This window comes from Acanthaster planci, linkage group LG02, assembly GCF_054643075.1.
Source record: "Acanthaster planci isolate LZ-2023a linkage group LG02, COTS_SCS, whole genome shotgun sequence".
NCBI classification, from domain to species: domain Eukaryota; kingdom Metazoa; phylum Echinodermata; class Asteroidea; order Valvatida; family Acanthasteridae; genus Acanthaster; species Acanthaster planci.
The window spans coordinates 783696-808133 of NC_141778.1; the positions used below are offsets into that span (position 1 = coordinate 783696).

Below are 24438 nucleotides of genomic sequence, written 5' to 3' on the forward strand. Positions count from 1 at the left end.
CACCATAAAGTGTACATCAATTTGGATGCAAATGCCACATCATTATTGCATAAAAATAATCTTCGTGTCCAGTCCAAAAAAGCCGCTCTCCTGCTTTCTGTAGATCTTACAAGGATTGATCATAGCAAAGTGATTATCAGTAGGCCCTAAACGTTTATTGAGTCTGGTATACCGGCGTGTTGTGAGCAACTCGGACAAAATGATAGCGGTCACATTTCCTAACTTCGTTTGTAAAGAGAAAATATCTGGGCATTATATTTAGTGATAACCCGAGCAACAGACAGCGAACTAACTGTAATAGTCTCTAAAATTAATTTAGTTCATTGTACAAACGAAAACTAAGCATGCTGCAAAACTACCGGAAATTAAGTTAAAATCAACCTACACTACAGGTCAACTTCTGTGCCTTAAGTATGCCCCTCCAAGGTTCACTGGCCAACTATGAAGACGTGTGAGAAAAGCATCTTTCAAAAGCGATCTACAGCTTGACAATTGGGGTAACTTTTCAAGTTGTGACGTGCTCTACTTTGAAATATTAAAAAAGTCAGTTGTATACTGTAGAATGAGTTTTGTGCCATGCCTTGTCTCATTCGAAGGTTCACAACTACGTGCTACATGACTAAATCATCAATTTTACGATGTGAATTTTGATAGGCCACAGCTCAAAATTCACAAACTGATCATGCCTTGAGATATAAGGTAGAGACAATAACTGATACCGCGCCCTCTTGTGACATACGGGTAGTGCACTTGCCTCCACGTCATATCGTTCCCGCGCGTTTCATCTTTGCATGCAGTGTGCGCGACCCCAAAATGAATTATTCATGTTGAAGCCTAAACATGGCGAAATCTGATGATGATGTGACGGAGAAGTGGGAAATGGCCGCATCTTAACCGTTTCTGAGTTTAGGCTTAAGATTTCCGTTGTTTTCTGGCGGAGTTGGCTATCGCCGAAGCAAAAACATGTAAGTAACATTTCTGTGCATGTGAGATTTCAAGTGCTTAAGCGGTTTTGCTGGCCAGTCGCAGCAAATGTTCAGGCGGATAAAGCGCTTAATGTAGTACAGTACTCTAGGCCATGCACAGTATGTTACGCCCCAACTATAGCATCAGTCCTAACCATAGTTGGGCCCGTCCCAACTAGAGTGCCACAGTTGGGCCGACCCAACTACAGCAGAGAAATCCTGTGTGCGTGATGTGCCCAGCATGTGCCAAAGTCATATTATTTACAAATGTCATGTCATTGGTCATAGGGCTAAGAAGTTAGTGCCACATTTTTGATGAAATGTGTCAAGTGTGCATGTGAGACACATTGACTTAGATAATGTTGAGGCATTTCCCACATTGGTCAACAATAGTTGGGCCAGCCCAGCTGCAGCACTACAGTTGGGACTTATGCTATAGTTGGGGTGTAACAGGCTATATAGGCGTAGCCTAGTATAAACTGAAAAGACTATCGTGCAGAAAATGTATTGGGCAGGCCATGGCGGGGGCGCCGGGCAGGCATGACATGCATAGCAGCTACATGTAGCAGCAGCAGTGTTGTATCAGAGATCTTGATGTCTAAGACTGAGACAGACCTACTCTTTCAAAGTTCAAGACCAGGACTTCGAGACCGAGACTTTTGCAGGTCGAGCGTGTCGAGACCAAGAGCACAAAGATCACGACATCCGAGACCAAATATACCAATGTTTAGTTTTTACCAAAAGGTAAACAGGGACACACATGGCAGTAAAATTAAGTATAAAGAAATGATACTGCTCTACTTTTACCCTGGTCTGGTCATTTTCAACCTGAGTGTCCCAAATGATATGATGTGAACATTAAAACAAATATCCTTAGGCCTAGACTATTTTTTGTAAGCAAAATACTGAAAAATAAATGTCCAAAAAAGATGTACTGTAACAAAACTACTAAAACAACACGTACCACATACAAGATGGAATGAAAGCACTTTCACACGTGCACACAATTCATAGCATGCGCACACACACAGACTGGTTCCCATCTTGGCCATATGTTCAGCAGGAGACTACGTGGGGAACGGGAACCAGTCAAGTGAGCAAATTCCGCTACTCACAACCTCATCTCCATGGTGTCAAGCAGCATGGCTACTCTGGATCGGAAATAAAGTAACAACTCTGGACAAGGTTGCATCATGTTGCATTGACTACTCTTTATTCCAGCATCAATTTCATTGTTTGTTGCAAAAAATCTGAATATTACTGTGCATCTAGCTACCACGCATGCACACAATTGAAAAAGGCAAAATTACCTCCGCTCGAGTCAAATCTTCAACCACTGATATAAATAATGCGCATTCTGTTATGGTTTCAACTGGTCTCGAGGGGGAGACCCGAGACTGTGGCATCCGAGACCGGCGCTTTTGAGACCAAAACCAGCCCTCCCAAGACCGAGACTTTGACAGGGCGAGACCAAGACCGCAAAAAAGGTCTCGAGATGGAGACCAGGTCTCGAGACCTACAACACTGAGCTGCAGGGGTCAGTGTAGCCCCAGATTGGGGGACAGCCAGTCGACTGGACTCCCTCCGTATCCTTGGCCCCACAACGGTCAATCCAAAAAGTGGAGACTCTAGGCATTCTAGGAAAATGCATTTTGCGTGTATGGATCACTCACCCGATGTATTTTATCCGGTTAATAAGTGACTTTGTGACAAAGGCGGACGCGCCACGATTTGCAAGCTCCCATTGGACGATTGCTGAAATTGCGTGTTAACATCGGGTTCCATGGTTCCTTTTAAACGGCTTGTGACCCTATGTGCTGTGCATGTGCAGGGGGTGTGGTTTAAACTGAAGTGATGTCACACTTACAAACCGGATACTGGGGGTGATTTCCAGTGTGTAGAAGTCTGTGAAATTTTGGTTTCGATTTGGGCCATTCATTTACTACAGCGATTAACTCCTGATCATTGACTGATGCCAAACACAAACAGTTGGGGTTTGTTTGGTCTGGGAACATGGTTAGAGACAGAGACGGTAATCCCAGTGCTGTTTTATCAGCAACTTTGTATCACGCGTAATGAAGCCTTGTGTGTATACGTGAATGCAATGAATCATGTTGAAAACAACAGCCGTCGGGTATTTCATCGGTGCGTGTCATCATTGTGCGGGATGCGAATTTTTTTCAACATGATCAGCACCCAATTCCAATGGTAAGGGAACAAATTCTACTTCTTTGAAACAACTTATGTAAATAAGTTGTTGGTGATGTCCTCTTTCATATCAGACATGTCAGAAAAAAAAAAGAGAACAGGGCTTTTGTTTTTTGAGGAAAATGCTTGGGTTGTTGGAGGAAAAGGGTTTATGCACAGGGTGTCAAATGGTATCTACATATGGAACTCTCTCCCAGGAATTGAATGTTTGAAAAAGAAGAATATTTTGAGTTCTTTTGGACAAAAAAACGTGTTACATGTAGGTCTGTCTGGGAATCAAACCAAGGTGGGAACATTCCACATGAGCTCAGAAGATACTATCCACTAGACAGCAGACATACATGTAGCAGAACTTGTAATCTAGTACATGTAGTCGTTTAATAACCTTTATAGGCTTACTCATGTATGCGTATCAAAGAAGGTGCTGTCTACTTGTCGTTGGCTAAATACTGTTGACTCAAATTTACTTAACTAAATATCCACTGTCTTTTGTTAAATGTCATTTTTCACTTAGGAATTGTGCTTACAGTTAAGTGTTTTACATACCTGTACATGTACATGTATGAGTTTATTATGTGAAAGTACATGTAATTTGCATGCATTTTGTCACCTGAAGACATGGCCTTGCTCTACATGTAGGACCTTCATGTAAATCATGAAAACAATTTTTGTCTATATCCTAATTTAATGATTTGTATTTTGTGTGTTTTTTGCACTCAAAACCCCAGTCTGCACAGATGTCAATGAACTTTTTCCCACTGATATGACAATGCTTAAAATATTCTTGGAGTTATCAGTATAATCAGTTGACTGTGATTTACCAAGAGTGATAACTGCTGTCCTGTACAGTGGTATTGAAGTCACTGTGCAAACTTGAAACTTAAATTACACGTATGTAAATGTACGGGTATCAGACAACAGTCCAAAGTTTTTCAAGTGACAGTCTTATTTCTTAGCAGATAAGGTGATGTTATAATTGTGTAACACAGAAAGTGCTGTTCATTCTCACAGTTGGCATGACATCGCTGGGTACTCTTTGTTTCTTGTTCCGGAGTGCTGGCTGTATGTGTAGCTTTTCCTTCGTGCACCTACATGTACATGTACGGTGTACTTGATTCAAAGGGTCATGAATAGTGTTGTGGTACATGTACATGGGGAGAAATCTAAACTATTGTACCAACACTACTCCTTTTCATTGAAAATACCTCAAATTTCACTATTTTATGCAGTAAAAATATCGACCATGTCATACCAAGAAATGTTAGATTTTTTATAATGAAAAAAGCAAGTAATTCCCTGTAGTTAATGACTGAAGGACTGTCCCTTTACCAGGATGCATGTACAGTAGGTTGAACTGCTTCCAACCAAGAGAATCGTGGTGCATGGGTCATCTGTGAATCATGCATGGAGGACTGTCCCTTTACCGGGGTGCAGGTGCAGTAGGTTGAACAGAGCTCTTCCAACCAAGAGAATCGTGGTGCATGGGTCATCTGTGAACCATGCATGGAGGACTCCCCCTTTACCGGGGTGCAGGTGCAGTAGGTTGAACAGAGCTCTTCCAACCAAGAGAATCGTGGTGCATGGGTCATCTGTGAACCATGCATGGAGGACTGTCCCTTTACCAGGTTGCAGGTGCAGTAGGTTGAACAGAGCTCTTCCAACCAAGAGAATCGTGGTGCATGGGTCATCTGTGAACCATGCATGGAGGACTGTCCCTTTACCGGGGTGCAGGTGCAGTAGGTTGAACAGAGCTCTTCCAACCAAGAGAATCGTGGTGCATGGGTCATCTGTGAACCATGCATGGAGGACTGTCCCTTTACCAGGTTGCAGGTGCAGTAGGTTGAACAGAGCTCTTCCAACCAAGAGAATCGTGGTGCATGGGTCATCTGTGAACCATGCATGGAGGACTGTCCCTTTACCAGGTTGCAGCTGCAGTAGGTTGAACAGCTCTTCCAACCAAGAGAATCGTGGTGCATGGGTCACCTGTGAACATCGACAGAAAAATTGTTGTGCTATTGACAAATGCCTATACCTGTAGTATGAAATTATTAGAGCACCGGAGTTGCATTCTAGAAGTCTTAGGTTCAAGTTCTGGTAAGGTAGATCTCTGCTGATTTGTGACAGATCCATCATCATGCAAATGTTTGGTTAGTGTAACAGATGTTGAGTGCAGGAATGTACATATGAATTTACACACAAGTGTTAAGGCTGAAATCCTCTAGGTACAGTGTACATTTTATCCCTAGGTTATTCTACATACTGACGTGTACAGCATGTACAGTGTCCATATGTGCTCCCAAAATGAATGTGATTGTGTTTTTACGTGATGCTGATTGCTCACTCTACGTGCATAATTCATTAATGTAGAATATCTGCCTTTTCTGATTGGCTGAAATTTGTGAGAAAGGAAGTCAATTAAGGCTTAGCTTACATGTACATGTACATTGTACATCAACTGTACCCCCATTGAAACTTGCTCCAACTTTAATAAGTTTCAGAATGAACTGCATACATGTACATGTACTTCAGTTACCGGTACTTGATCCAAGCAGTAACGTTTTGTGTGATTTGGTGATGGTATCATCTTTTTTATTTGTTTTACAAACTGAAACATGAGCAAGAGCAAAGGTCAGAAACATTTACAGTGTGAATGCATACTGTACATGTACACTGATGCGTTAAGTATGTACATTTGAATGTGAACACATACAAAATTGTGTACATTAGTGATGTGTGCCACCATAAATGCTGTGATTGATACCGGTACATTGTACATGTACATGTACACACATGTACCATGATACATGTGGTATCTCATCCAGTTGCAAGTGTAAATTGATTAACGTCCAAAGACTTCAAGCAGTCGCAATAATGATGTTTTGGTAAGTTAGTCTGTAATCATTTTGAAGAGCAACTCAAAGGAAAACATGTTTTCTCTGATTGTATCTGTTCCAATCAATATGGAAGCATCCAAATCCAACGCAGTGTCATTTGTCTTCAGAGCTCAACTATAACAAGCATAAAAGGGCTTTTTTCTGTTCATGCGAACTCTGAACATGCTGAATGTAGATTGCATCATTCTGAGAAAACAGAGAAACTGAGGGAAACCCTCGCCCTATGTTCATAGTGGACAAACCCTTGTGCATGCCAAACAATGGCTACTAACAATGGCTACACGCGCTGTTTGACATGCACAAGGGTTTCTCCACTACCAACACAGGGCGAGGGTTTCCCTCATTTTCTCTGTTTTCTCAAATTGACGCAATCTACATTCAGCATGTTCAGAATTCGCATCTTGGCATGAACAGAAAAAACCTTTTATGCTTGTTATAGTTGAGCTCTGAAGACAAATGACACTGCATTGGATTTGGATGCTTCCATATTGATTTGAACAGATACAATCAGAGAAAACATGTTTTCCTTTGAGTTGCTCTTAAGAAGTACATGTAACTTACATGCATTAAAACCATCTTCTTTGAAATTGTAAGAGTACTGTTGAATCTCTACTGATAAGTTTTAGATCACAATTTACTTAGCAGGCAATATCTGCTTACTGCTAAACAACCCTCTTCAACGTAGACTAGAAATAGTCTCCTTCTGGCGTCTGGACCCAGACCCAGGAGATGTGCATGTTTGGTACAGTGATTGAGGCTTTAAGCTCCATAAATGTATGTTGCAAGGTAATACTGAGCAGTAGTTCATACATATTCCACAGATAAAGACAGATTTCCTGTTGACAGATCCCACTAGTGCACATGATTTATAATCATTAGTAGTGCCTGTCCTGAGTTCAGTTTTACAAATTCAGAAGTTCAGCCTACATGTACATAATGCTGCAGCGTACTTTGCTCACGTAGGCAAATACATGTAATGATTGTAAATGTCCATCAAACATGTTTTTCTTCTATGGCTTATTGGTATCAGCAATGGACTTCTAAGTCTCAACTACTGTACATGCACAGTCCTGTTCATTAAAAAGCCAAATGGACAGTTAAATTTTCAGTGTATGTTGCCAAAAGTTTGGTGTCAAAATCCTGGCATGAATGTGTATCAAGCGGACATGCATTATAAGCTAGTATGTGTCTGACTTTGTTAGTTATTAACATGTTATTGTACGTGTACATGTATGTTAAATACAGAAAATTAGATACACGTGTACACAGGCCTCGAATTTCATGTTTTTTTTAGGGCACTGCCATTTGGCATTGGTGGACTGGCTGAAATAAAGGGCAGTATTGCTAAATATGAGGGCATTAATGCCATCAGCGTACCAAAGTTATGGGCTCTGATGCCATCCCAATTTTTTTTATATTGCATGAAAATGATTCAGGTCTAAAAAAAGTAGGATACGCATTATACCTGAACATGTAGGTGATAAGTGCTGAACCAGAAGCCAAGTGTTGAAAGGCTTCGGCCTGTTTTGACTGCAGCCGTTCTTTCCTCGGCATTTTGTGTACCACAAAAACTGGCCAGGCCAGTAAGTTTACACAACAACGTACGTGAGAATTAATCAGCGTAATCCCGATCGACCGATGTCGTGTATGTACAGTTTAGATTGCACACGGCACGTAGCATAAACTGCAAGCACTACATTGTGGTGTTAGTGAAAATACTGCCCCGACCATACAATTGTCCCGTGGAGCTCTCGATATACATATACCGTTCACACGTACATGTTGATGAGCACTTGTTCTAGACCAACATTATTGCATGGTACATTAAAATACTTGGCATAGGCATGCGATGTTATGTTAAGTCGTTTGATAGGCCGGCGGGTGTTGCCTGTGCAGCTCTTGTGATTGTGCAGGGAGCAGGCTGGGCCTCCGGTGCGCGGCGGGCTGAATGTGCGATATTCCCAAATACATACATGTATGTACAGTGCATGCACGCCCTGCATGTGCATGCATGCCATACATTTGGGTGGTGCGGCACGGCGTTCCGGTCGAATGTGAACGATCATAGAACAATGTGTATGTCGCTTTCCAGGCCGCTTTCCGAGTACCTCTCTGAACAGGGGCAGTCAATATGCACGTGTAAGGCACTACGGCAAAGAGAAAAAAAGGCACTGCCATCTTGGCGGTGAAACACACTCACATTTTGGAGGCATCACGGCCAAATGGGAGGGCACTGACGGCCATGGCCGTCGTGGCCGTCGGGAAATTGGAGGTCTGATCTGCATGTGCATGTATGCAGGGTTAGAGGATTGACAGTGTGGGCTATGGATAAAGTGGACAATACATTTCCTTTGGGTTTTCTTTTGCCAAATGTAACTACATGTTCCGATACATGTACAACATTTAAAATGTCATGTTCACTTGTGCACTGTACATGTTAGCCTGGTTAAGTCCCTTCATAGATGCCGTGAAGGGCTAAAACAATAACCCTAATAATTGACATGCATAACACCTGGATACAGTATTCTGTCACTGATACTCCATTGCCTGTGCATGTTTATACACTCCAATGACATCTCAAGCAAATGATTAAGTCACAACCGCCTTGCATCAACACTAAAAACCAACTAAAATATCAACTTCATAAAAAGAGCGATAACCACCAAGTGAATTCCAGCCTATCTCCAGGCAGTGTATTCACATATTATCCCTGTGTGGTGTATAATTGCCCCCTGATCTGATTATATGGACAGGAGGCCTTCACAGCACACAGACTTCGGTCAAGGCACATTCCATTGACGTCACACTGCAGGATGAAAATTATGCACTTAAAGGGAGGAATATGAAAGGTGAAAAATCCGCACTTTGTATATATTGAGTTTTTGTTTTCTTGAGTTTTTTTTTCTCATTCCAATATTGATACATGCAGCTAACAACATTTATGCAAGCTTTTGGATGAGACTCATTTGCTCCCAAAATGGCAAAATAAGGTAGATTATAGTTTCCCCAAAAGAGGTTGCGTGGAAATGACCTCAAGATTCTTTACCAGTGGTTAGCTTCAGACTGAGGATGAGGGGGGAAATATACATGTACATGTATGCAGAGGGTTCACTGTTCAGCAAGGGTTGGCTGATTTTCACACCTTATCTCTTACCCAGTACCAGATTTAGCCAATGCAGAACTTGTCGATATTGTAATTGTACATATCTTCTCCTTTTACACATGTCTCTCCCTCTTGCATTGCAATTAGATGGAAATGTCACATGTACTAATATTGTTTATTGATATTGTATTAAATCCCTCCTAATTTTTTTCATCTTTTTTGTCATTGCTGTTTCTCCTCCATTGAAGCATTGCATTCATTCTTTTTGACGTGTCAAGTGCATTGTTATTAACTTGGGATTTCAAAGAATCAGTCAGTGTTGCTACATGTACATGTACCCGGTAGTTTGTCAAGCAGCACAGAATTAATTGCTTTCTTATGCCAAAGCCCTTGTACAGATTGCTTCAATTGCGTATCAATTGATGGCGACAGCGAAGCATAATCTTTAGTCAGCTATCCGCATCAGTGAAGCAAACCATCAGAGATAATATGACATTTGTTTCATTTCTAAAAACCGTGAAGCTTAACTGAGAATAAACCGAAATTAGTGTCTTTGTATTATTGGTACAAGTAGCACTGTGTTTATGTACATGTATGTTAGGAGAAAAACAAAACCGATCCTACTATGTTATTACTGGTACGTCAAGGTTGAATCAGAAACAGGTGATAAATTAATTGTTCTTACAAAAGATTTACTTGTAACTGTACCAGTTTCGTTTGTTCAGAATTATGCTAGAGATATCACTAATTTTTTAGTTAAAGGGGGAAATTTTGAAAATTTACCAACAACTTAATGTTCACATACTGGTATGTACCAGGGGAGTGGTAGCACATCAGTAACAACATGTATAGTAGATAGCTTCAGTTGTTCTTTTCTTTTCACCTATCTACAGGATGGAAGGTGAGTTATATGAGGTTCAGCCATCAGTCAGTTATCCTCTTCAGGATAAATACCCTTACTTTGGCGATGGAACCGGTCGCTCTGAGCCTATAACAATCCGTAACATCAAGATTCGTTCTGATAGTGACACACAGGGTGAGTGGAATGTACATGTAGTCATCGGTGGGCGTTACATGTAATACAAGGCTGTAAACATTGGCCCCATTGCCGACAGTGTTACCATTATTGCCCATGTAGTCCCAACCTTCATGTATTGTGTACATGGATCCACTCATGGGTCTCTAGGAGGTCAAATGTCAGTTTTGTGTATTAGACCATTAACCCTAACCCTGCTCCAAGCATGTTTTAAGCACCATGCTTAGTCCAACAATATCCAACAACTTAAAAAGTATGAATACTGCTCAATCCAACAAGGTCCAACAGTTGTTAAAAATGTGAATGCTGCTGGATGCAACAAAATCCAACACTCCAAAAAGTATGAATACTGCTCAATCCAACAAGGTCCAACAGTTGTTAAAAATGTGAATGCTGCTGGATGCAACAAAATCCAACACTCCAAAAAGTATGAATACTGCTCAATCCAACAAGGTCCAACAGTTGTTAAAAATGTGAATGCTGCTGGATGCAACAAAATCCAACACTCCAAAAAGTATGAATACTGCTCAATCCAACAAGGTCCAACAGTTGTTAAAAATGTGAATGCTGCTGGATGCAACAAAATCCAACACTCCAAAAAGTTTGAATACTGCTCAATCCAACAGCAGAGTCATTCCAGCATTTTTGAAAACCCAGCTGAGTTCAACAAGATCCAACAAGAATATGCCATTCACATCTACTGCTCAATCCAACAGGATCCAACAGATATTTACAGCTGTTGGATCTTGTTGTGTTCAGCTGGGTTAGGGTTAAAACATCTTCTATTCTATACTGGAGCAAAAGCATTGTTGCACATAACAAAGACTAACACTGTGTTGGTCTCTGTGCTTCATGTACACTCTACATGTACATTTGTAGATTCATACAAGGGGCTGAAACTTGCTAGTGCAGCCTCTCTTTCAGCTCAGCCATACAGAGGATGACAAACATGTCTTGTCATGCTACATGCAGTATATCAGGAACATGAGCCTTCTCACCTGTAATCATGGCAATAAGGTCTGCTTATCACAGTCATACATGTATGTTTCCAAATTATTTTTTGTAACAGGACACCAAGCGACTTTCATATATCGTACACATGTATGCCACCATCCAAAAATCGGTCTGTAAGCACAGTTTGCCAAATAAAAGAACAGAATGGTAATATGACGTCTGTAAGTTCTTACACTGGGCTTCTAATGAAGAAATATTGTGCAATGGCAGTGGATTGACTCACATTTTCTTGGATTGCAAACCATAAATTTCGACAGTCACACGTGTAACAGCTGTTCCAACGTGTGAAGACACACAAAGGTCACAACCCCATCCTTGTTCCCTGTTGTAGGAAACATTTCATGTGCATGTTGGCCATACATACTGGGTACAAGGCTGTGTTCATGTGGTTTTCCTGGAATGTACACCAGCAAGTATACGTTTGACGCGGTACACAATGCATGCTTGTAACGCGTTGCGAATAGAACGCGATTGCAATCATGGTGAGAAAAGTCTGCAAAATTAATTCATGGCAACAGTTGCAGATTCCTTGGGTGTTCTCAATTTACAGATGGGTTGTTTTTAATGGATTGGGACAACTGAGCAAACTGAAAGTTTTGGCATGTTTGGCGGTGATAGAGCAGCATTGGCGTGCAAAGTTTCGGCATGTTTGGCGGTGATAGAGCAGCATTGGCGTGCAAAGTTTTGGCATGTTTGGCGGTGATAGAGCAGCATTGGCGGGCACAGTTTTAGCATGTTTGGCAGTGATAGAGCAGCATTGGCGTGCAAAGTTTTGGCATGTTTGGCGGTGATGGAGCAGCATTGGCATGTAAAGTTTTGGGCATGTTTGGCGGTGATAGAGCATTAGAAGAGATAACTTGTAATGCGTCCGCAATACACGGCGGGGGACACGCGGAGGACGCGGCCCGGCGGTATATAGCAGACCCTGCAGCATCCAGACTTCAGTTGCCTGATGAAGGCTAGCAGCACTAGCAGCCGAAACGTCGCTACCAGCAACACGACACCGCGAGTCATCGATTATCTTTTTACTGTATTTGGTGATAGAGCATTATTGGCATGCAAAGTTTTGGCATGTTTGGCGGTGATAGAGCAGCATTGGCATGCAAAGTTTTGGCATGTTTGGCGGTGATAGAGCAGCATTGGCATGCAAAGTTTCGGCGTATTTGGCGGTGATAGAGCAGCATTGGCATGCAAAGTTTCGGCATATTTGGCGGTGATAGAGCAGCATTGGCATGCACAGTTTTGGCATATTTGGCGGTGATAGAGCAGCATTGGCATGCAAAGTTTCGGCATATTTGGCGGTGATAGAGCAGCATTGGCATGCACAGTTTTGGCATATTTGGCGGTGATAGAGCAGCATTGGCATGCACAGTTTTGGCATATTTGGCGGTGATAGAGCAGCATTGGCATGCACAGTTTTGGCATGTTTGGCGGTGATAGATCAGCATTGGCATGCACAGTTTTGGCATATTTGGCGGTGATAGAGCAGCTTGGCATGCACAGTTTTGGCATAGTTGGCAGTGATAGAGCAGCATTGGCATGCACAGTTTCGGCATATTTGGCGGTGATAGAGCAGCATTGGCGTACACACTCGTAACTGCTCAGGACACCACATGTTTCGAACGTTACCATAAACTAAGATGACTTTACAAAATACACTGTCTGTCAGTTACTCAAGTCAACTGAACATACATGTACACACAAGCATTCAGAAGGCATAACAACATCAAACACAACAGGAACAAAATCAAACCATATTTATAACAGTCATTACAGACTTTTTAATCCATCATTATTGCCAGGTCACATTTTGGTGTCTCATTTACAGCTGTTTCCATCATGTTTAGTCCTCATAAAAATGTGGCGGTTGTGTTTATGTTAACAATATTATTGCATTTAAAACTTCCATGTATTGAGGTTCACATTAGATACATTTCTTTTGGGACCAAACACCCTGATTGTTTCAGTTGGTTTTTATGTACCCAGGCTCGTGTCTCTGCAGTATTAAATAATTACACATATAGTTGGCCATCAGTACAGAAGTAAAAGAACGATTCACAAAGTGTTAATAATCCCACACAGCTACTTAGTATCAGAACACCAGATAATGATGTATGCACATATCTGTAATATCTGAAATGAAAATACAACCCTTTTTCAAGTTAATGGGAGAAATGTCCATTTTGAACAAGGTAAAATGGAAAAACAAGCACAAGGTGATATTTCTGCCTACTTTGGCCGTCCATACAAGTTATAGGCAAAATGAGAGTGGTTTATAGAAGAGACAGATGGCAGAGAGAAACACTGTACCATTAACTTTCAATGAAAATTGTACAGTTCAATATTAACTGGCCCATTTCTGATTGCCAAATCTTGTACCGTACCTTATGTGGATGTGTCTTTTTATTTTAATTTCTTATTTTCAGAAATGCTGTTTGAGTGACATTGGTGTTGTCAGGATGCAAGATTGTATGCTAGCCATTTATTAGGCATGTAAAAAAGTTTTAATTTTGGTTTTTACTGTAGTTGAACTAACCTAGCATGTTTCTAACTTTTCTGTGTGATTTTTACTTACATGTACATGTTATTCTAACAAGTTGGTGCTTACTAATTCATTTTTTAAAAAAACTTTGTTGATTTAACTACTGTACATGTACATGTACAGTGTCCATTTAGGTTTTTTTCTTAGTGTTCAATTTAAATTGTTTTTGTTTTTACGTAAGACCCTATTCACAAGAAGTTAATTCTGTCCAAGTTAAATCGGAAGGATAACTTGTTCTTGGATTTCCTGGAAATACCAGTACATGTACATGTATAGTACCATGGCCGTAGATTTCAGAAGATTAGCCAAGGCTTTATACGTTGATTCTCACGCTGAAAAATGTCTCTGTGGCTTATATGCCAGGCGGCTTATACGGCAGACTTTGAAGGATAAAATCAGCCACAAAAGCCATGCATACCACTTGCAGGTGGCGCAGTCATGTTTTCGTTGGTTGCCATTTACATCTGATAACTCGAACCTTAGAAAATAAATAAAAATTGAGTTGTCCAGATTTTGAGTTATTAATGGCATTCCTCGAGCCATGGAGTTACGAAACACATACATGAATATGTATGTAAACTGAAACTTTACTTGCTCTGCTGTGGCAACATTTTTTAGTGATTATTTTCCTGCTTTTTATTCAATCTCAAGATGTATTTTTTTGAGACAATCATTTTACTGAGATTTTTTATTTTTATTTTTTTCTACCGTTAAATAAAAATCAACCGCTTCAGTGGTGTACCGTACCTCTGTGTGGCAGATTTTTCATCGTGACATGCCATAGAATTGTTTTTTCACTTGGGTTTTCTGATGACGACACTTTCTGTGGTCACACGGTAATCCAAAAGAGTAAGTGATTGGACTGTGCATGAATGATTTTGTCGTAGCAGTCAGGTTAGCCTGAATGTCGGGTTTGTCGGGATCGTGGTGATGGGAACAGTGCGTGTGCAGCATGCATCCAACACAAGCAGTGCCAATATGTTGACTTGAACCTTTCTCCATACTTGAACTAAGGTCTCGGAATGGACTTTTCATTTTGGAAGCAATTTGGCAATGTTTCTATGATTGGCATCACAAAAACGTCGAGTGTTGTGGACAGTTACAAAAGTTGTTTTTTTTACATAAAAGTCTATTCTTTTCGTAAGAAATAGTTGGCCTATGAGATAAACCTTCATGGTTGGATCGTTAGCGCTGCAGTGCGGCTTATATGCCGACTTTAAATCTGAATTTGCTGAGTTTTGCATGCTGTAGCTTATACACCAGGCATCTTAGATTCCAAAAATTATTGTACATGAAGTGTCTTTCAATTTTGACTCAAACTGGCCAGCAGACACTGGCAAGCTCGAAAGTTGAGTGGTTAAGACATCTGCACTGTTAAGCAGGAGGTCATGGGTTCAAATCCCACCTGAGTAAGCTTGTGAATTTTTTCACAAACTCTTCAGAAACTTCCTACAGTGTTATCATTAGATGTTTTGTTGAAGGACAAAAGCCCCAATATATTAAAAGAAGTACATGTATCACCTCCCCAGTGCAGAAATCATATCTTATAATGTTCAGTGTATCAATCAGATTTTGCATAAACTTGATCAGTGATAATCCTTGACAGATCTATCTACTGTAGGTAAATTGTACATTTATGGATATTTTCAGTACTAAATATCCAGTACCTTAAGTCTTGCAGGTGTGACATTTGTACAGGTGAGAATGTATTGTGATGCATTCTGACTGTGGAAAAATGTCTGCTTCATCAAATACTTGCCCAATAGCCAAAGTTCTATGTACGTGTATCAATTTTTTTCAGATGGACGCAACACCTTACACTGTATACCCAAACTTCAATTATACTGATCAAATTTGTGTAATAGAAACTGCAATTGATTTCTCAGTTCAAAGCTCAGGTTTGGGAGAGAAGTGGCATTTGTTTGCACTTGATGTATCGTATTATGACAAGTGGTTCAAAATGACGACAGATGTGGCACGTTCCAGGGTGAACTTTGGAAGAGATGATTTGGGTAAAATGCTGGAGACGTAAGCAGTTTGTTTTGTAATAGAAGACTGACATGCATAATGCCATCAGTACTGTATAATTGTGGCCATTGGGGCTGCGGTGCATTCTACATACTGTACATCCATGCAGGAGTTCAAATTGAAGCATATTGAAGCCAGTGTAACAGGAATAGGGACAGAGCCCATCCACCTAATTAATAATCACTTTTTCCTTGAAAAATCCAAATCCATTTTAATTAAAATTTTCAAAAAAGCTGAAGATATGATGAAATGGACAGTCCCCTTTTGTGGTACAGTAATTGTAAGGACACCTAACTGATTTTCTGAAATGAAATAGCCCAAAAAATGAAATCTGGTTTTGCGTCTGCATTCTTTATGTGTGGTACATACCGGTACATGTACATGTATGCACAGTAATACGGTACATCATGTGCATGGATTATATTTACACTTGCACATATCCAGATAATTCACAATTTAGTGGGCATGCAGAGTGAACTTGTACCACTACATGTAAGTTGTCTACATGATGATTGACAAATGTACCAAATACACATGAAATCTACCTAGTTATACAATTCCTTAAAAAGGTTACAATACACATGCACACCTATCATCCATTGTAACTTTGACCTTTATTATATGTGCCATATGGTACATGTACGTTGTAAATATGTAGGCCTACACATACACTGTACACGTATGTCCTTATTCTTTTGCACACATGTATATAAGGTATCAGCGCTTGTTGTCAGCTATGATATCTACCCTTCCACATCCAGAAAAGTAATCCTCTTGCTTTATCCACCTGGCCTTGTATGATTACCATGGATAGTGTACAACCAAACTGCAGAAACAATTACACATAGAAATAGTTATTTTCCCTGAAGGATATGCCAGGGATTATGCTGGCTGTGTCCTGTGTGAGCTCATATACTTTACCAGCATTTTTTCACACTATAACTAATTCTGACTTTAACATTGAACCCTTTGGAAAAGAAAAACACTGTTCTGAATAACAAAAGGATAGATGCTACGCTGTAGGTATGTGTATAACCATACCAAACCACGGAGAGATGGTCCAATCTAACAAGGAGCTGCCTACATGTACATGTACTACCTGTATGTGTACGTAACATGTGGCCTAGTGGTTAGGGTTTGTAGCTTCTGATCATAGGGTCAGGGGTTCGAATCCAGCTGGTGGCAGCATTATGCAATCTTGGGCAAGTCACTTACATGTACCCCTACATGTACTGTATGTGCCCCTCTCCATCCAGGAGTCAATGTGTACGTGTACGTGTACATGTATGCCTAGGCCAGCAGCTCACCTTGTACTGGTACGTGTACATGTATGCCTAGGCCAGCAGCTCACCTTGTACTGGTACGTGTACATGTATGCCTAGGCCAGCAGCTCACCTTGTACTGGTACGTGTACATGTATGCCTAGGCCAGCAGCTCACCCTGTACTGGTACGTGTAAATGTATGCCTAGGCCAGCAGCTCACCCTGTACGTGTACATGTATCCCTAGGCCAGCAGCTCACCCTGTACGTGTACATGTATGCCTAGGCCAGCAGCTCACCCTGTACTGGTACGTGTACATGTATGCCTAGGCCAGCAGCTCACCCTGTACGTGTACATGTATGCCTAGGCCAGCAGCTCACCCTGTACGTGTACATGTATGCCTAGGCCAGCAGCTCACCCTGTACGTGTACATGTATGCCTAGGCCAGCAGCTCACCCTGTACTGGTACGTGTACATGTATGCCTAGGCCAGCAGCTCACCTTGTACTGGTACGTGTACATGTATGCCTAGGCCAGCAGCTCACCTTGTACTGGTACGTGTACATGTATGCCTAGGCCAGCAGCTCACCCTGTACTGGTACGTGTACATGTATACCTAGGCCAGCAGCTCACCTTGTACGTGTACGTGTACATGTATACCTAGGCCAGCAGCTCACCCTGTACGTGTACGTGTACATGTATACCTAGGCCAGCAGCTCACCTTGTACTGGTACGTGTACATGTATGCCTAGGCCAGCAGCTCACCCTGTACTGGTACGTGTACATGTATGCCTAGGCCAGCAGCTCACCTTGTACTGGTACGTGTACATGTATGCCTAGGCCAGCAGCTCACCTTGTACTGGTACGTGTACATGTATACCTAGGCCAGCAGCTCACCTTGTACTGGTACGTGTACATGTATGCCTAGGCCAGCAGCTCTCCCTGTACTGGTACGTGTACATGTATGCCTAGGCCAGCAGCTCACCCTGTACTGGTACGTGTACATGTATGCCTAGGCCAGCAGCTCACCTTGTACTGGTACGTGTACATGTATGCCTAGGCCAGCAGCTCTCCCTGTACTGGTACGTGTACATGTATGCCTAGGCCAGCAGCTCACCTTGTACTGGTATGTGTACATGTATGCCTAGGCCAGCAGCTCACCTTGTACTGGTACGTGTACATGTATGCCTAGGCCAGCAGCTCACCCTGTACGTGTACGTGTACATGTATGCCTAGGCCAGCAGCTCACCTTGTACTGGTACGTGTACATGTATGCCTAGGCCAGCAGCTCACCCTGTACTGGTACATGTACATGTATGCCTAGGCCAGCAGCTCACCCTGTACTGGTACGTGTACATGTATACCTAGGCCAGCAGCTCACCTTGTACTGGTACGTGTACATGTATACCTAGGCCAGCAGCTCACCCTGTACTGGTACGTGTATGCCTAGGCCAGCAGCTCACCTTGTACTGGTACGTGTACATGTATGCCTAGGCCAGCAGCTCACCTTGTACTGGTACGTGTACATGTATGCCTAGGCCAGCAGCTCACCTTGTACTGGTACGTGTACATGTATGCCTAGGCCAGCAGCTCACCTTGTACTGGTACGTGTACATGTATGCCTAGGCCAGCAGCTCACCTTGTACTGGTACGTGTACATGTATGCCTAGGCCAGCAGCTCACCTTGTACTGGTACGTGTACATGTATGCCTAGGCCAGCAGCTCACCTTGTACTGGTACGTGTACATGTATGCCTAGGCCAGCAGCTCACCTTGTACTGGTACGTGTACATGTATGCCTAGGCCAGCAGCTCACCCTGTACTGGTACGTGTACATGTATGCCTAGGCCAGCAGCTCACCCTATACGTGTACGTGTACATGTATGCCTAGGCCAGCAGCTCACCCTGTACTGGTACGTGTACATGTATGCCTAGGCCAGCAGCTCACCCTGTACATGTACCTGTACATGTATGCCTAGGCCAGCAGCTCACCCTGTACTGGTACGTGTACATGTATGCCTAGGCCAGCAGCTCACCCTGTACGTGTACGTGTACATGTATGCCTAGGCCAGCAGCTCACCCTGTACGTGTACGTGTACATGTATGCCTAGGCCAGCAGCTCACCCTGTACGTGTACGTGTACATGTATGCCTAGGCCAGCAGCTCACCCTGTACGTGTACGTGTACATGTATGCCTAGGCCAGCAGCTCACCCTGTACGTGTACGTGTACATGTATGCCTAGGCCAGCAGCTCACCCTGTACTGGTACGTGTACATGTATGCCTAGGCCAGCAGCTCACCTTGTACTGGTACGTGTACATGTATGCCTAGGCCAGCAGCTCACCTTGTACTGGTACGTTTACATGTATGCCTAGGCCAGCAGCTCACCTTGTACTGGTACGTGTACATGTATGCCTAGGCCAGCAGCTCACCTTGTACTGGTACGTGTACATGTATGCCTAGGCCAGCAGCTCACCCTGTACTGGTACGTGTACATGTATGCCTAGGCCAGCAGCTCACCCTGTACTGGTACGTGTACATGTATGCCTAGGCCAGCAGCTCACCTTGTACTGGTACGTGTACATGTATGCCTAGGCCAGCAGCTCACCCTGTACGTGTACGTGTACATGTATACCTAGGCCAGCAGCTCACCTTGTACTGGTACGTGTACATGTATGCCTAGGCCAGCAGCTCACCCTGTACGTGTACGTGTACATGTATGCCTAGGCCAGCAGCTCACCCTGTACTGGTACGTGTACATGTATGCCTAGGCCAGCAGCTCACCCTGTACTGGTACGTGTACATGTATGCCTAGGCCAGCAGCTCATTCTGTACGTGTACATGTATACCTAGGCCAGCAGCTCACCTTGTACTGGTACGTGTACATGTATGCCTAGGCCAGCAGCTCACCTTGTACTGGTACGTGTACATGTATGCCTAGGCCAGCAGCTCACCCTGTACGTGTACGTGTACATGTATACCTAGGCCAGCAGCTCACCTTGTACTGGTACGTGTACATGTATGCCTAGGCCAGCAGCTCACCTTGTACTGGTACGTGTACATGTATGCCTAGGCCAGCAGCTCACCTTGTACTGGTACGTGTACATGTATGCCTAGGCCAGCAGCTCACCCTGTACGTGTACGTGTACATGTATGCCTAGGCCAGCAGCTCACCTTGTACTGGTACGTGTACATGTATGCCTAGGCCAGCAGCTCACCTTGTACTGGTACGTGTACATGTATGCCTAGGCCAGCAGCTCACCCTGTACTGGTACGTGTACATGTATGCCTAGGCCAGCAGCTCACCCTGTACGTGTACGTGTACATGTATACCTAGGCCAGCAGCTCACCTTGTACTGGTACGTGTACATGTATGCCTAGGCCAGCAGCTCACCCTGTACGTGTACATGTATGCCTAGGCCAGCAGCTCACCCTGTACTGGTATGTGTACATGTTTACTGAGTCATAGAGCAAGGATAACAAAACTTAGTCTTAATGTGTTCCAATGAATATATTGAGCACTGTGATATACTGTACATGCACATTTTTATTCATATAGCAAGGGAGCGACAAGGGGCCAATATAGAGCTGATTTAAGAGATGCTTTGATAATATGGTAGGAGACAGGTTACCTGCCAGTGTGATATGCATTGCATACAGTGTTTCTTCAGACTGGTTCCTCATCAATTTCTGCTCAGTAGATCTGTGAAATGAAACTGAGGAGTTTGGTTGTGTGGATGTGAATATCCTATAACACGTATTAGATATTCATGTAGAGATTAATGTGCCAGAACCGTATCCTCATAAAATGTCGCATGTACGACCTAGTGGTATTGAATTTTCCATGTCATATCCCATTCCAATGGAATTTAAAGCACTTAAGTATGCTACGTTGCATGCATGGTTGCAGACTCACTGGAGGTACTGTATGTATACACGTACTGTACATGTATACAATGCAGCTTACACTGATAATGAAACTAGTCTTGGTCACAGTTGAAGTCCTTTTAGTACGTGTACATGTACACCATGAGAAGCTTGTCAAGTAAAACACTCATGCTTGATGAGAGCTTGGAGAAAAAAGCCACCCCCTGTGACATTTCATTATAATACATGTGTAAATCATATTCATTATGAATCTTTGACAAGCCGATAACCTCGAATTTTCCATTCCTACAGGTATGTGCATGTACATCTACTCAACTGCTCGTGCATGTATAATTTTCCATATTTACTGGTTCATGTACCCGGGATATGTGTAAGCATTGGTACATGTACTTCTCGTGTGGGTTTGGGTTTTGGCCTCCCTTTCTTTTTTTGGTATGAATTAGATTCTAGATATACATTTCCATTAACATCAAGGAGTTCATCAGGCAGGCAAATCACAGCCAACACTTTGTCTCCATTCGTCCGACCAAAGTTATAAAAGTTGTAATTTAAACTCAATTGCCACATACATGTATGTATGAGATGGCTGTAGAGGCATGTATGCATGCAAATGCATAGGACTTACAGAAAAGCCTTACATGTACATGTACTGGAAATAAACTTGCATAGCTTGATCATGATCAGGTGTATTGTACATCGACCGGTACATGTATACAGCAGTTTCTGTGTAGGTTGTCCACTATTGAACCATGGCTCCATGGTGAAACCTACATGTATTCCTGCTGAAATTAAATGCTGAGGTTGCACTGGCTCCAGTTATGCATGGTTGAAGAAGCCTCAGCGTGAGTATTTAATAAGTTGTCATTTTGACTGCACAAGATGCACTGGTGCACGGATTTCCTACCCCTTGAGGCGGTATAAACAACTACTGTAATTTGCAAATGAGCTGCTGCTACTCCCAAGACTGTTAGTGGTAATGCATCAAATAAGAGGACAGATTTTAAGATAAATGGTTCTTCTCTGTAACAATTTGTCCAAACAGTTTGCTGTAGATGGCACATCACTGAGAGGGAACTGTGTAGCACAGCACCTGCTTATGTCAGTATACCAGTATAAGGACGTGATGTTTCTACCTCTAGTATACTGAAGGGCATTATGCATGTCAGCTAATTTCCTGGGAATGCCTAAAAAAATTCACACCCTGTGTACATGTACATGAGTAGATGGATGTGCACAAATGTAAGGTACATGTACATACCTTGTTGAAATGCTTTGTTTCACGGACATAATGTACCTGTACAGGTGTATTGTAGATACCGGTAGGGTGCAATCAAACTTCCTACATTCGTTTAAAGTTGATGTTTGGTTTTTTGCCCACTTTATCAGTATATTTTTTAAATTACATGTTAAGGTACCCAGGGTTAATGTACATGACTAGTTCTGCTTTCAGGCAGAGTTTTCCTTTACATACGTGGAGTTGTAACATGTGATCAATAAGCTTTGTTAAAATCCTTGCCCCTGGATAGAGTCTTTTTCCCCAAGTGACAATAACATCCATCAGTCAAAGTTGGAGTTGCCACATACCAGTGTGTTTGTCTTCTCAGATTGAAGTGAGGGCTGGCACAAGAGGCAAGGTCAGATTCATTGATTTGAATGCACTTCAAAGGGAAAATAATACAGCCAACATTTTTGGGATTAGGGAAAACGCATAGTATACATGTACATGTAGGTGTCTTAGAAAAAAGTGCAGGCCTGTGTATTACAAACAGTCTTCCCGTTCACTTGGACATTTAGGGTATAATTACGCATAATCTGGTAAATTAATTAGCCACTCCTGTTTCTGAAATGTTTTCATGATTTTAGACCATTAAGCCCAATCACTGTAGTTTATCTTGGTAACTAGTGATGTTTCAGGATGCTTTTGGAATTGGGTTAAAATATGCAACTTGACCCTAGCAAATTTGAGCAGATACAATAAATATTGTCTCAGTGGACTGGCGGAATGAATTATTTTCCCCAAAAGTACAGTACTGGGAATCTGCCAAAACATCTCCTGCCTCATCAGGGGCTGGACCTATCGGCGGGCAAAACAACAGCATTCTGAGAGGGCATTGTGGAGCCCATAACGACAGTTGTCATGACGATATAGATTATTTCATGCTCCTTTCATTCTCCTGTTCCTCCTGTCAAAGGCCTGGTGACTTTTCTTTCATATGAGAAAATATGAATAATTTTCTTAGGGGCTTACATGACAAAGCACAGACTAGGGAATTGTACACGTATATACAGCAGTACCCTTCACACATGCACATACAGTGTTCATCTGCTGAAGATTTGTTTCCATATAAGTCAGTCACATATCGTACAGTTTGCATTCTTATCTCTCTGTGTTCAGATCATCAAAGTTGAGGGAGTTACCCATGCACAGGAACGTGTATATACATGTACATGTACATTCTGGGGCCAAAAGTGTGTCATTTTCTTGTCCCTGTTGCTACTGACCTGTGTAATTTTGCACGGTTATATCGTGATTTCAAAATGTTTCTATTTGTTTGGCAGGTAATTTGCATCAGTTCATCACTCATGGAAATTAAAGAATGTGCTCTGAACTCACAAAATCATACACGCACATGCACATGCACATGCACATGCATGTCAGATGTGACAAGGACACACAAAAATTTGAACCCCTAATTTATAGAATAACCCATGTACATATACAAAAGTGCCCTGGCTTGCATCAAAATGTGAAGCTCAGCTAGCATATATAATAGAGGTTTTTGACATAATGTAACGTGACAGGCAAACACATTTCAGGAAGGGTACCTGTACCATGTCTGTGGAGGTGCATGCATTTGTGAATCTGTGTATTTCTGTTGGCAGTTTGATGTGTACTGGCGCAATGCTGAGAGACCTGGAAGGCGTGCTATTTCAAAAACTCATATGACTAAAAATCTTCTATACCAGTATTTTAGGCACGTTCAGTGTGTGAAGAGTTCATAGCAGACTGCTGTATTTCTTATGAGTACACTCTTGCTCAAATGCTCCAGACCAGATTTCACGTCTTTGCACTGAATGCAGTAGGCCTACACTTTTAACCACTGGAAATTTATTATCTCCATGTATACATGTAATTGTAATTTTAATCACTGTGGTCATGGATATTATTCGTTTCTTCACAAATCTCTCGTTTTCCCTGTAAATGTTGTGTGGTTTCACTCGGTGATATGTGCATGTCATTGACGTAAGTAGTGAATGCTCTGACTGCTCTAGATCGAATACCACTTAGTCAAGGTTCACTTGTTTGCATTTATATAGGTAAATCCAAGGTACAGTACATCGATGAGGAATTTGAATTTTGCTGACTCAGAATTCAAATTTACTGTTTTGCTGTTTTGTTGAAATAATTACCAACAAAAGAATAAAAAAAGGTTCTCTTTGGAAATAAAGGCCCCCCAAAGCTTGCAGATTTCAGCTCCCTTGGTGGCGATCGCAGCATTC

The 24438-nt window shown here is 42.1% G+C and overlaps 1 protein-coding gene across 5 annotated transcripts in view; it reads left to right on the forward strand.

Annotated features, from left to right (window-relative positions):
- The first annotated feature begins 806 nt into the window (after positions 1-806).
- Positions 807-24438, forward strand: part of LOC110989890 (oxidation resistance protein 1-like) — a 56039-nt gene continuing 32407 nt past the window's right edge. For 2 of the 5 annotated variants that reach the window (XM_087132300.1, XM_087132308.1), the window contains exons 1-2: positions 6030-6055; positions 10064-10206. In XM_087132300.1, the coding sequence (XP_086988426.1) occupies positions 6045-6055; positions 10064-10206 (154 nt within the window). In that variant the 5' untranslated portion in view covers positions 6030-6044. Of the gene's footprint in view, positions 966-6029; positions 6056-10063; positions 10207-13646; positions 13710-24438 lie in introns of those variants that run through there. The other 3 variants (XM_022254580.2, XM_022254583.2, XM_087132317.1) reach the window with 3 other exon arrangements.